At 36.9% G+C, this 13,316-nt stretch overlaps 1 protein-coding gene across 9 annotated transcripts in view; it reads left to right on the forward strand.

The window, feature by feature from the left end:
- The window catches only part of GOLIM4 (golgi integral membrane protein 4), a gene marked incomplete at its 5' end in the record, with an annotated part of 75,698 nt that overhangs the window by 42,759 nt on the left and 19,623 nt on the right, over nt 1-13,316 (forward strand). For 7 of the 9 annotated variants that reach the window (XR_013994489.1, XM_081067087.1, XM_081067094.1 and 4 more), the window contains 7 exons: nt 2-76; nt 1,259-1,308; nt 3,456-3,509; nt 4,807-4,957; nt 8,813-8,895; nt 9,666-9,749; nt 12,870-13,028. Coding sequence is in view for 8 of the 9 variants with exons in the window: in XM_081067087.1 (XP_080923213.1) it covers nt 2-76; nt 1,259-1,308; nt 3,456-3,509; nt 4,807-4,957; nt 8,813-8,895; nt 9,666-9,749; nt 12,870-13,028 (656 nt within the window). The remainder of the gene's footprint in view (nt 1; nt 77-1,258; nt 1,309-3,455; nt 3,510-4,806; nt 4,958-8,812; nt 8,896-9,665; nt 9,750-12,869; nt 13,029-13,316) is intronic. The other 2 variants (XM_081067093.1, XM_081067091.1) reach the window with 1 other exon arrangement.

The following is a 13,316-nucleotide window of genomic DNA, read 5'->3' on the forward strand; positions in this document are numbered from 1 at the left end:
GTTGTGTATGAACACAGATCAAGATTAGAGAAATCCTTGCAAAAAGAAAGACTTGAACATAAGAAAGCAAAGGAAGGTAAATAAATAATGTAATTTGTGGTGTTTTAAGACTCTTCTTTGAAGCATTGTGTATTTGCTTTACTATTGTTTTGCTAAGAAAGTTCTCAAATTAACCACCCAAAGTCAGTTTTGTAGGCAGACAGAGAAAGAGGTGTCAAGCAATATGCTGTGTGTTGTGTAATAAGGTACCGCCTGCTTGGGACTGGATTAAAACTCTTTCATTCAGTTTGTGCTACCTTGGGGTAGTTCATGGATTGGTTACACATAGTATTTCAGAAGTAAACAGCTTTTCATCTAAAGCTGTTATACACATATGTTACTAATAACCTGGAGCTTTTGTCCACAAATATCCACAAATACCTTGTGAAGGCTTTTATTCGAAAGCCGATGGATTCAATTTGAAAAATTATCATTTAGCATAGGTATTAGGCAATGGTATGATTTTTATCAGAATTTTTGTATAAAGCTTACGCTTTATACAGGGTGTAATTTAAAGTTATCTGCATTTATATTTTTATTTATGTTTTGTGATAAATGTTTATACTTAGGTGTTCTGTCTAATTAACTCGGTGGGTAAAAGGAAGAAGAATAGGGGACAGCATTATGGGTTAGGACGTTTTACTGACCCTTGGCTGAAGTCTGTGTGAAGAATAGAAGTTTAACATCATTAAAATGCTTTGATAGGATTTGGCATTTCCTTGTCTTCAAATACACAGTGATTTTATAGAGCCATCTAGTGGACAATGAAGCTTTAAGAGCATTCAAGATGGTTTAAATAGCTTGAAGTCTCTTTTCAGGTCCTGAATGACTTTAGTGTGCCATCTAGTGGATAGCAATAAATCATGTCTGTCTTTAGTAGTGCTTCATGGTTTTTTTTTTCCCTCCTTTAATTTCAGGAGAGTTAATCACAGAGTGCAAATTTTAAATGCCCTTTTAATTGATTGGCTATAATGTGGATTTTGTTGATGCAAGATTTACACCTCTTAGATAAAGAGGAAAATTATATAATAGTTTTTTTTTCAATTGTTTCTAAAACATTAAGAGATAAAATCAAGTATACATAAGTCACCAAGTAGATTGTTTGAAACTTAGAACATTTTTTGTAAGTCTGAGTAAAGTGAACTTTATGCTTTTAGATGTTTAAAAAATTCACAATGAATTAACCTACACTCTATTTTCTCCATTTTGTACTTTCTAGATTTTCTTGTTTATAAGTTAGAAGCACAAGAAACACTAAATAAAGGAAGGGTAAGTTTTCTTTTTCCTTAATTTTTTTTTCTATGAAACTGGGAGGAGAGGGAAATATCGTAAAATGTTTTACTCTGTTGATCATTAGGATTGAGGATTGTGGACTGAAATACAAGGTGTGATCAAACAATGTGGTAAATGTTTAAATTAAAAAAAAAAATTGTTACAGTAAAAGACACATTGCCACTAATCCCCCTCAAAATACTCCCCCTCGCTTCAAACACACCTCATTGATCTTCTGAAACAGCTCTGGAAGTCCTCTTTCATGAGTATCTTTAGTTGTGCTGTCATGGCTGCCTCAATGTCCTGAACCATTTTGACTTTGGGGAAGAGCCAGAAGTCGCAAGGTGCCAGACCCGGTGAATAAGGTGGGTGAGGATACACCGTAATATTTTTATTTGACAGAAATTATAGTACCAGAAGCGATGTATGACACGGAGCATTGTCGTGATGGAGGATGATTTATGGCACACTTTAAAACACACCTTCTCTCAACTGTAGCTCACACCCGACTGCACTGAGCAAGTTGCAACTTGTCACACACTGTTACTAAGGTTCGATGCACCACTTTCTGTATTGAAGATCTTTGCCTTTCTGTTGGATGGGTACTCAGCAGCAGCATTCACCATATTTTTTTATCACACCTCATACATTATTTTTTTTTTGCTACCAAAAAATTCCAAAACTAAGACTTTAAATTTTTTTCTTTTAAAACCTCCCTTTGCTTATCATAATATTGATGACAGCGATAAATTGAGAATAGCCTTAATGTTTTAACAATAAAGAGTAGATTGTTTTTATTCATTTATTTGTCCGTTTGTTTATAGTCTCTCTTTGTGATAGAATGTAATAGATATTTTGGTTTGCCTTTGCACTTACTGCTACTTACACAGACATCACTGTGTAACATCTGACACGGTGCCTAAATGGTCCAGAGTCATCATTCAAAAATGTTTGTGGAATGAATGAATTAATAATGATTCTGGCTTCAAATCAAATTTAAGTCCAAATTAACTGGAGAAAAGCAAGTCTTTCTCTTACTCTAAAAAAAAGGTAAGCATTAATTGAATATAACGGGCATTTTGGGGGTGTTAAAACTGAGAAGAGTCAGTTCCTTGGATAGCTGGGAAGCTATTAGCTTTCAACTCTTACTTGCTTTTAAAAGTCTGAACCAACACTGTGTTGCACATTTTATAATGTAATTTTCTTATAAATCAAAATAAAATAGTAAAGCAATTAAATGAAGTGATAAAGCAAAAATGCAGTTCATTTTGGAATTTGAGAAAAATTGAAAAAGCAGTGATTGAGGGTGAATTTGTGCTGGCCCTGGGATAAGCAAGCTGGATGGCATATAAGGACAACACAGTGTGGGGAGAGACAACCTTCAGGGCTCGTGTATACTGATTGGGTATGGCTGCCTAGGATTGCGGAAATGTGTGAGGCCCACGTATGAAGTTGTTCCCCTGGGACACAGTGATCTTCTACTACTACTGAAACACAGAAGAATTCAGCCATAAGCTCAGGCGCAAGCTCTAGTCTTGGCTCTGCTACCAAAGGAAATATTTGCCTTTGGCCTGTTCCTTATCCATCTGTTTTTCACTCCGTGAAATGGAATCTCACTGGGGTAAAGTAACATATGTATAATAGAATTTTGTACCCACTGCAGCTCACGGGAGGAAAGCTGCTTTTCTCTCCCCTCCCCTAAGCCATGCTAAGTTTCTGAGACCTGTTCCTTATTGGTTTAGCCCAATTTTCCCTTGGAGCAGTTGGGAACAATGTATTATTATGTATATGCAATACTGTGTCCCAGGACAAGTTTCTTCATACATCTGGGCCTCAGTTGTTCCTCTAAATATGAGAGGGAATAAAGCATCTCCAAGGGCCCTGTCAAGCTCCTATTTTATGATTCCATGTTCTCTTTTTCATTACTAAAATCTAGCAAACTTCTGGGAATGTTAAAACTTTATTTCTGCTATTACATAAAGAAATGGCCAGAGAGACATCTTAGTTCAAGTGTAGAATTCATTTTAGCTTACACAAGTGAAATAAATGAAATTCTTCTGTGTAGTAAGAATTTTAAGCTGTATTTAGCAAAAGCGCCAGATTTGTTTTATCTTTGTGTTAACTATTTTGTTTTCAATTTTCAGCAAGATTCCAATAGTAGATACAGTGCATTGAATGTGCAGCATCAGATGTTGAAAGTAAGTAATTTAAAATTGTTCTTCATGAATAAATTAAATGATTGACTTAGTAACTTAAGCATTAAGGAAGGTTACAGAACTTGATTTGTATTATAATATGGTATGTTAAAGTCATATTTGACTGAAAATGATTTGTAATTATAATATCCCATCATATTTATCACTTGATTACAAAGAATATATTTAGTTTATACATTTACACATTTTCTTATAAATCAGGCTCTCGGGTCTGCTTAATTTTTAATTTTCTGCTTAAACTTAATTTTTAATTTTGTTCTGGTCTGCATCCTTTAAGGCTTTTTGTCTATTTATTTTCTTATAGTGATTTTTTTAGATATTTTCTTTATATTACACACATCGAAGGTGGTAAAACTATTGAAATGCTTCCTTTGTATGTCTAATATTTAATAAGTGTCCTTTTAGCTACCAGAAGGACACAGTTTATAATTAAAGATTCTCCTTCCTTGGTTCTTGGGTAAAATTCATTATTGTGTATCAGGAAAGACGAAAGAAAAAGACAGATTCATTATTTCTGTCAAGCTAGAGGAGAAGAGCGGTGTGCCATTCTGCCATGGCCCAACCCCTCTAACACCCCAGCTTTTTGTTTGTCATTGCCTTTCCTCCTGTATCAGTAGAGCAAGTACTTTTTATTGAAACTAGAACTTTTTCTATTAAGAAAACAGTTCATGAATTAAATCAGAGCATCCCTTCATACAAAACATTTGGAGACTGTAGAATTTACCTAGATTGTGATAGCAGCATGATATAATCAGGAGTAAGATAAATAAGAATAATTCAATAAACAATTCATTACTTCCCCAAAGGGGAAGAGTCTTTTTTTTTTTTTTAAACTGGGTTACCAGGAAGGCTGAAAATCAAAGAAGGGATATCAAAAATGTTGTTAGGAAAACAACAGATTGAAAGAGGAAGTCTGAAATATCCACAGAGGGATAATTTTTCCATTAGCTTTACCTTGTTTCCACAGTAATATGAGTGCCTGGGAACTTCCCCACATCCCTCACTTTTCCATCTCACATGCTCACTTCGAACTTCTTGTTGTTCCCATTGATGTTAAAAATCAAGGAGAACATTATTTTTGGCCATGATCCAAAACTGTTCATGAGAAATGTAAGGGAAATGGAGGGGAACAGCACAAATTAAAAACAATGTGAGGAAAATGAAACCTCTTTCCTCATTTGTTCTTATTTTCTTGCAAGAGAAAGGTTACGCTATCGAGAAATAGGCTCTAATATAATTTAGAGAATGTATGTCTTTGCTCAAGGTCTCATCTTTGCAGAGTCAGCATGAGGAGCTGAAGAAACAGCACAGCGACCTGGAAGAGGAACATCGCAGACAAGGAGAAGACTTCAGTAGGACGTTTAATGACCATAAGCAGAAATACCTGCAGCTGCAGCAAGAGAAAGAACAGGAACTTTCTAAGCTAAAAGGTATGTGGGACTCTAGTTAGCCAGTTTATATGGAAGTAAGTGCTCAGGTGAATGTTTCAATAGAACAGTAGTTTTGGTTTTTGCATAGTGGTTGATTTATATTTATCACGTTGTCCTTTACCAGAAACTTTATTTCTTTGTAATGTTTCACATGTATCCTTACCTATTTCGTTTGTTTTGGGAAGCAGAATAGAATACGCAGTGTTTCCCAGTGGGGTGCCTCGGCCACCAACAAAGAACCATTGGGCAAGATGATCTCAACCCACAAAATGCCATTAATGCTACCTAGTCATTGTGATGATCAAAAATTTCGACGGTGAAGCATTTCTAAAAATCTCTAAGGGGGCAGAAAGATTTCGAAGTGATTGCTAACAGTAACTTCAAAAAGCTCAGGTTCTAGAGTCAGACTGCCCTGATGAATCTTGGCCTCTTCAGTTACTAGTGATCTGACCATGGGCAAGCGGTATAGTCCCCACTGGCTTCACTGTCCTCGTCTGTACAGCTGGGATAGTCATCCTCATGTGGGATTGGTGTGAGGATTAAGTAATTAACATAAAGCACCTAGAACAGCTGCCGGTACGTGGCAGACCGTCACTGTGTATGAATTGCCATCAACATCAGCATCAGGTGTTTTCACCTGATGGGACAAAATGTATCACTTCTCAAAAGTACATGTCCTGAAAAAGGGAAACAGCACATTGTACACTCACTTATTCAGTGATTCACAAATATTAAGTGGCATTAAATTTAAATAAACTGTATAAGTTTAAAGTGTGAAAAATGACTTAAAAATTTTGGCACATGGCGCTTGCAAAAACGATAGTGAGAGTTGAGTAAGGTCTACAATCTAGTTAATTGTTCTGTGCCCAACAACAAATTCCTGGTCTGAGTGTAATGTGCTATATTTATAAAATAAGATGTCATCATAGACGGAAACTGGATGATGGGTACTTACTTTGGATCACTCTTCTTTTCTTATTTTTTTTATATTGTTTAGCCTATGAATATTTAAAAATAATAAGTTACAATAAAAAGACTTATAGGAGTTAAGTAGCCACTGAGGCAATTTACAAAGGGTTAAGGTGGTCTTGACTGAATTGGGCTGGCTGTCAGCAGGTGATACCCAAGAGATGTAGACATATAGGGGCTTTGGCTTGTTGGTGATGTGACAGGTGGTGGGTGGTCATTAAGATGACAAAATAGGGAAAGGAAGAAAGACGGAACACCAGAAACACTCATAAAGTATTATGTGGGTGCCAAAGTAATTGTGGTTTAAAAGTTTGAAAATAATTGCAAAAACTGCAATTACTTTTGCACCAACCTAATAGTATAAAGAGAGAACCAGAGGACACCAGTGTCAGATAGTATTTGCCATGCCCTGGGAAGCTACACCTTTTAGTGGTGAGGGAGGAGACGTTTGGCTTATTGGATGCACTGTTTAGCATTTGCAAACCTGAGCTAAGCTGAGTAAATACATTAAACTATACTGATAAGTACATTCATTAAGGAATGAGAAACAATTTCTTAGGTGCCTGACCTGTGCTTGGCATACTTTACATAATTAGCTCATTTAATTTTAGCAATATCACTAAAAGACAGGTTTTCTTATATCTACCCTACATTTACTTTCTTTGAAACAAAATCCACATGTACTAGAATTTTAACAAATTATATATAGAAGTAAGAAATAACCATGGAAAATAGGACTCATGTATGTGAGTTCTGTGTATTAACATAATTCAAGCCCGTAACCCAGTTTGAACTTCCTGGCACCCAGGACCAAAGGGGAAATACAGTGAGTACAGTACTCTTGTCATCAGACAGAGGGGATATACCAGTACCATGGGGGGCAGGGGGAGACTGAGACAACAGGAGAGGGACGGGGAAAACCAGCCAGAGAGAACACTGTATGTTGCCGGCTAATTTGGGGAAGAAATTTCTTGGAGAGACTTAACCAACAGAGTATGACAATGCCTTTAATGACACTTCTTTATCAGTAATTTTCACGTCAACAGTTTTGTTTGATTATGATCCTTGAGAAAGCTTAGGATAGGAGGTTAAAGCATATGTAACAGATGCCGGTCAGTACTGGCAAATTAAGGTGCATAGTCCAAGTAGTCTTCGGACTTTAATGTGATTTGAGGAGAGAGTTTAGAATTCCTCAGGAGATGAGCTGATAGCATATAAGCTTAGATAATTATTCTTTTTATTATCATCATCATAATAGCTGATACTCGACAAATGTTTCCCATATGCCAGAGCCAGGTGAAACTCTTCATGCAGTTATCTTACTTAATTCCCATAACAACCTGTAAGGCACGTGTTGTATTTAGCTTAATTTAACAAATGAAGAAATTGAGGCCTACTAAAGTTAAATAACTTACTCAAGGTAATACAGCAATGGCCTGGGAGCCACTGCCATTAAGTTTATGGTCTGAAATGATTTTAAAAGCTAGCAAAGTTGGGGTATTTAGTGTGTGTGCGTGCGTACATGCGCGCGTGTGTGTGTGTGTGTGTGTGTGTGTGTGTGTGTGTGTGTGTGTGTGTGTATTGAAGCCCCATTCAGGCAATGACATAACTCCAGTCCTTTTGGATGACCAGTGGTCCTGTTTTGACCTTGGAGAAAATTCTGTATCACACGTAAGTGGACAAACCAATCACCGGCCATATTTCCCTCCTTGCTCTTGATCTCTCCCCCAAACTCCCATCACAAGTCCAATGCCCAGGAGTCAGGCAAGAACACTAAAGGAGTGAAAGCGGACAGAAAATGTGATGAAGGATGGTGACTGGCACTTGCCTTCTGTGCTGAGTACCACACTGGAGACTTTTGTCTCCACACTGGGTTTTGTCTGCAGGAGGCGGCTGTCACTCCCAGACAGTTTGCTCAGCACAGTCTCGATTTACGCCTGTTGTCCCACCATAATAATTAACAGCACCTCCTTTCATTCTCAAAACTATTCCCATTGGAAAATGAATTATATGGTCAGTCACCCTGCCACCACACAACTTCCACTGAGTGTTGCATGTGAGAATTAGCCTAGTGTTGCCAGATTTTATTAGACCCAGATTCTTGATTTCTTTTAATGGTGACAGCTATTCAAGTGTGAAGACACTATATAAGTCAATACTGCAGGAGTAAAAAAAAAAAAAAAGGAGTGTGTGGCTGCCAGTGTGGGTCTAGAATCTGTAAGTTGCTGAGGCTGTACCCTGAGTAAGTAGGGCTTGAGGTGGGGGAGATGTTATTATATGATGTTGCTATGGTTGCTGCAGTCTCACATTGTAGCCCTGGAAATAATTTTCCCTAGAGCAGAGAATTTCGATCAGTTGAGAATTCAGTGGTAGTAGAATGAAAACATATTTAGACTTTTCAATAGGTACGTGGGATTTCTCTGTCTCTTTTTCTTTTTTTTCTTAATTTCTTGAGTTGCCTTTATGATTGAAATATCTTTTAGGGACAGTAGAAATTATTCATGCTCTGAGAAATAGGGTTTGTGCTTTTTGATAACTTTGTTCTTAATTTGTGAAGTGACTCACATCTTAGACCACTGCTGCCCATCACATTGTATTCCTAAGGGCTTGCTTATTAACAGAAATATTTCATTTTTAACTCCTGAGTAATTAAAAATTCTTCTGCAGTGTGTAACCTATTTAAAAGTTTTTAAACTACTGAAACAGATTGTATTGGGATGTCCAGATGAATCCATACCCAAACGGTTTAGTTTTCATTGACTTGTAATATTGTCTTCAAAATAATTCCTAAAACAAGTTATGTAAAACTTTAGATGTGAAAATATTAGAATCAAAAGCCTAAAAAATGTCAAGGCTTTATGTGTGATTTTTCTTTTTCTAAAATAGAAACTGTGTACAATTTGAGAGAAGAGAACAGACAACTAAGGAAAGCACACCAAGACATGCACACACAGCTTCAAGACGTCAAGGTAAAATAAAACCATGCATTTGACTGTTTAGAGTTTGCCTGGTTTACTTTGTGGAATGATTTTAAAAGTCATTCCCTAATTGACCCGCTTTACGAATCCAAGTTGTTATCTTGGGCTTTGCATAAACTGGCACGTGCCCAATACTTTTACCACTTCTGCATCGTAAACTAAAAGACGGTCTGAAAATCCGAACATGTTCATCAGTACTAAAATGATTAGTTTGCTAGATGGTTGCATTTTAATAAGCTTTTTTTATTTAAAAAGCTTTATTAATAATGAGATTTGTTCCTTTACTTTTTTTTCAATAAATTTTATTGGGGAATATTGGGGAACAATGTATTTCTCCAGGGCCCATCAGCTCCAAAGAGTTGTCCTTCAGTCTAGTTGTGGAGGGCGCCGCTCAGCTCCAAGTCCAGTTATTTTCAATCTTTAGTTGCAGGGGCACAGCCCACCATCCCATGCGGGAATTGAATCAGCAACTTTGGTGTTGAGAGCTCGCGCTCTAACCAACTGAGCCATCCGGCCGTCCCCTGTTCCTTTGATTTTCATTTCTTTCTAAGTGCTTATGGTTATTTGTGTAGCACTTTTTAGATTTTTGAAATCTACATTAATTGTAGTCTTCTCTCTACAATGATTTTTAAACTTAACAAATGCTGCAACAACAACAGATAAATAAACAAGCAACGTTTGGGTGGTCATACCACTGTCAGCCAAAAAAGAATTTGTCTTAGAATGTTAAAACTCAACATGTAAAATTCTTTTTTGTGTAGCAACAGCATAAGAATTTACTCTCCGAGCATGAACAACTTGTAGTGACTCTGGAAGACCACAAGAGTGCACTAGCTGCTGCACAGGTTAGAAGGGTAGCAGCCTCTGTGGATCGGTTCTCTTTTAAAGTCTCCTTAACGTTTCTGAATTCCTTTATGCATGTAGTCTCTTAAAAGCCAGCCTTCAGTGGATTCCTTGGAACAGAGCTATCCTGATCTGAGGATAATGCATGCTTTCAAATTCAATGAAGAGAATATTAAATAAACCTTTGGTTATTTTTTGCACTGGTTGTGCAGTGCCTAATGACTGTTTCTACCCTGCAGCAAGCCATACATGCAGCATTCTAATACTTGTTTAAATCACAGAAATTATTCCATATATATATATATACATATATATATATATGTATATATGGTCTCTTGCCTCTATCTGACCCGTGTTGATTCTTGCTTTAGGATTTATAGGATTTTGCAATGCTAACAACCTAAATGAATCGTCAGAGTTTTTCTTTCTTCCCTTCCTTGCTCCCAGCATTCTAGCTTATACACACTCCTTTTGGGACTAGATTTATGTGGATGTAGGTCAAATTACAGAAAAAAAAAGAAGAGATCTCATGTCAATAGACAAGGGAAAACAAGAGTCATTAAGTTCTGTTTGTTCAAAGCCTAGAACAGGTCCTGCCACAAGGAAGGCCCTTAGCACCTTTTTACTGAATGAACAAATGAACACATATAAGTGTTGGAGAGCTTATTAAAGCAATACCATACTGATTATTTGGCAGCTTTCTAGAAAAAGCAAAGTAATACAAATGGTTAGCTTAGTGTCAATATGTCCTCGTAATCATTAGGTCTTCACTTTAATTCTCTTGGAAGAATTAAAAGGAAATGGCAAAGGAAAACCAACCATCTCTTTATCAGGAGATGTTGTATTGATTTTTGTCCTTATAAAATTATTAGAAATGTATCATATGGTGGGCCCTGCCCATATCAGAGCTGTAGCAACTGTGTTTGTGGTACCCCTTTTCATGGTAGTCATTGGGGTTAGCTATCTTCCTGTGAAAGTGTAGCTACATGGTGATTTTTTTACATGTGTATAAATTAAATTGACTTCAGAGGGGATTATTTCAGTCAAAAGCTTCTTTATAACATTTTTGCCAGTATTATTATTTTATGTGAGTCTGTTTTTCATACTGAAAACTGTAATTAACCAATTTAAATACTCTATGTGCAATAATGACCATAAATGTTAAACTAAACAACAATTTGAAAATCCTGAAAAATGTAAGTAAAATAGTTCATTTGATGACCACAACCAATTTCAGCACACTGGGAGTATTATTGACAGAGTTTTGGCATAGGGAAAAAATTTTTTTAATAGTTATGCCAGAATTAGGCACAATACTTAATTAGAAGTTCACCTTTAATCCCCAGATTAAAATTTTCCCTAGATCTTAGAAAACAAATGCTGTTCAGGCATCTACATTTATTATGTAAATCATCTTTTGAGAGTCTGTCTTGACAATTTGATTTTTAAATGTAGTTGAGGAGGCAAAAAACAAGAACGGAATAGAATTTGCATGTTTACAATTATCAGCGATTGTCATAAGAACTTTATATACATAATTTTAATTAATATCCACAACCTACTGAGTTATATGGTATTGTGCCCCTTTTTGACTAACTAAAGGGAAATAAAGTAGTTGGCCCAAAATCATGACCAGAACCGAGCTTGAAGCTTATATCATCCTGACATTTAAGTCACGTTTAACTCTTAAGATGGTGGTTTTGGAGATTTCCCTTCATTACAGTTCCCTGGGCCTTGTAAATTATAATTACTCGAGTGAAGGCCCAGGAGCCTGCATTTTTAACATGATCCTTCCATGATTCTCAATGCACACTAGTATTTGAGGACCACAGCATGACTGCCTTCAAAATTAAAATTATATGTTTATGAGGAGGAGAAAGAAGAAAGGCTAGATTTAAGGTTTGCGTATTCCTCCATATTTACCGTAAAATATTAAAAGTATCACTATGTGGATGTGAGTTGTTCTTTTTCTTTGACTTCCAAAGTTGGTTTGCAGATGTTTTGATAGATTTCTAGGCTAACAGCCACTGTTAGCCATAGGGCACACCTTTGTACAAATTATTTACAAAGAAGCACTCCCGTGAGATATATTTAGTGCGCAGCCTCCTTCACCTTTGTGTGAGTTAGAAAAAGGCAAAAAAGCGCTTCTTGGGGTGAAGAGCCCTGTGCAGATGCTGGGCTCTGGCAATGGGCACTGGCTAGACTCCGGCCCCCAACCCCCTCTTTGCTATGCACACTGAGCGGGGTGGCCCTGTCTGGCCAGCTTGTTCAGAAAAAGGTTTCTGTGTTCTTTGTATGTATTTATGTAAGTGTGTGTTGACACACACAACATGCATTCTGTTTGGGGATAACAGTGTTGGTGCATACGATGAGCTAAGTATAAAGAGTGGCTATTTATTTTTTTAGTTAAGGTGTTTGATTTTTTTCCTGCCTTCCTAGCTCCTCGTATTAAAAATATTACACACACGCCCCTACCATGTATATACACAGAGACACCTACAAGAATATTTTCTTTTTTATACCTACATTATAAAATTGAATAAAAATCCTGCCACACTGTGTGCCTATGCTGTTGCTTTCCAAAAACCACAGAGCACAACATGGAGGCATTATGGAGAGTAAGGGACCCTATTTGAGCACAAGTAGCCTCAGTGATTTTGTATACATACATTCAGTTATGTGTTTTAAACCTATGGTTCCTTTCCACTGAAAAGTGTTACTTGGACCGCATTGCTGAAAGATACTTGCCCCTGTATTTGTGTAATTGTGTGAAATTTTCATAGATTTTTAATGCTATAAAACTTATTGCATAGCTGTCTTTTAGTAATGATAGGTATACTAGAAAGTTATTTATAAAAAATCCGACCTTTTTTAATGTAGCATGGGAAACTAACATCTGTCATAGGTATTTTTTTCTCTGTTCCCTTTAACTCTGATTCTAATTTGCATGTGCTTAAAAATGGTTGAGCATGTCCAAGTAAGATTAGCTAATGCATGAAAGCAATCTGCATATGTTTTTCTAACTTGTACACAGATATATTAGTCTAGTCCTCCAGTGAACCCTAATGCCCATCCCTGAATGATATCTTTTTCTCTCTTCACATTGTGCAATTTATATGCAGACTCAAGTCGCAGAATATAAACAACTGAAAGATACACTGAATAGGATTCCAAGCTTTCGAAAACAAGAACCAGCAGAGCCCCAAAATATTACTCAGCTGGCTCATTCTCCACAAGGGGACAGCACAGCAAGGGAGAATGCAGCCAGAGAGCCACAGGAGGTAAGCAGTGTGAACTGGTAAGCCTTGGTGAGGTCACTTTTCCTGTCAAGCTGTCATCCACTGAACTATTCTAAATACTATCAACTCTTCCTGCAGAACAGTTGTTCTCAACTTTTAGCATATATCAGAGTCCCCAGCAGGGCTGTGAAAACACAGGTTGCTGCGCCCCAGCCCAGGATTTCAGTCTTAGCAAATTTAGGGTGAGGCCTGAGGATTTACATTTCTAAACTGATTGGGCTGGTCTGGAGAGCACACTTTGAGAACTACTGCTACAGTATTTTCTTGGAA

The sequence above is a fragment of the Rhinolophus hipposideros genome (assembly GCF_964194185.1).
Source record: "Rhinolophus hipposideros genome assembly, chromosome: 2".
Taxonomy (NCBI): Eukaryota; Metazoa; Chordata; class Mammalia; order Chiroptera; family Rhinolophidae; genus Rhinolophus; species Rhinolophus hipposideros.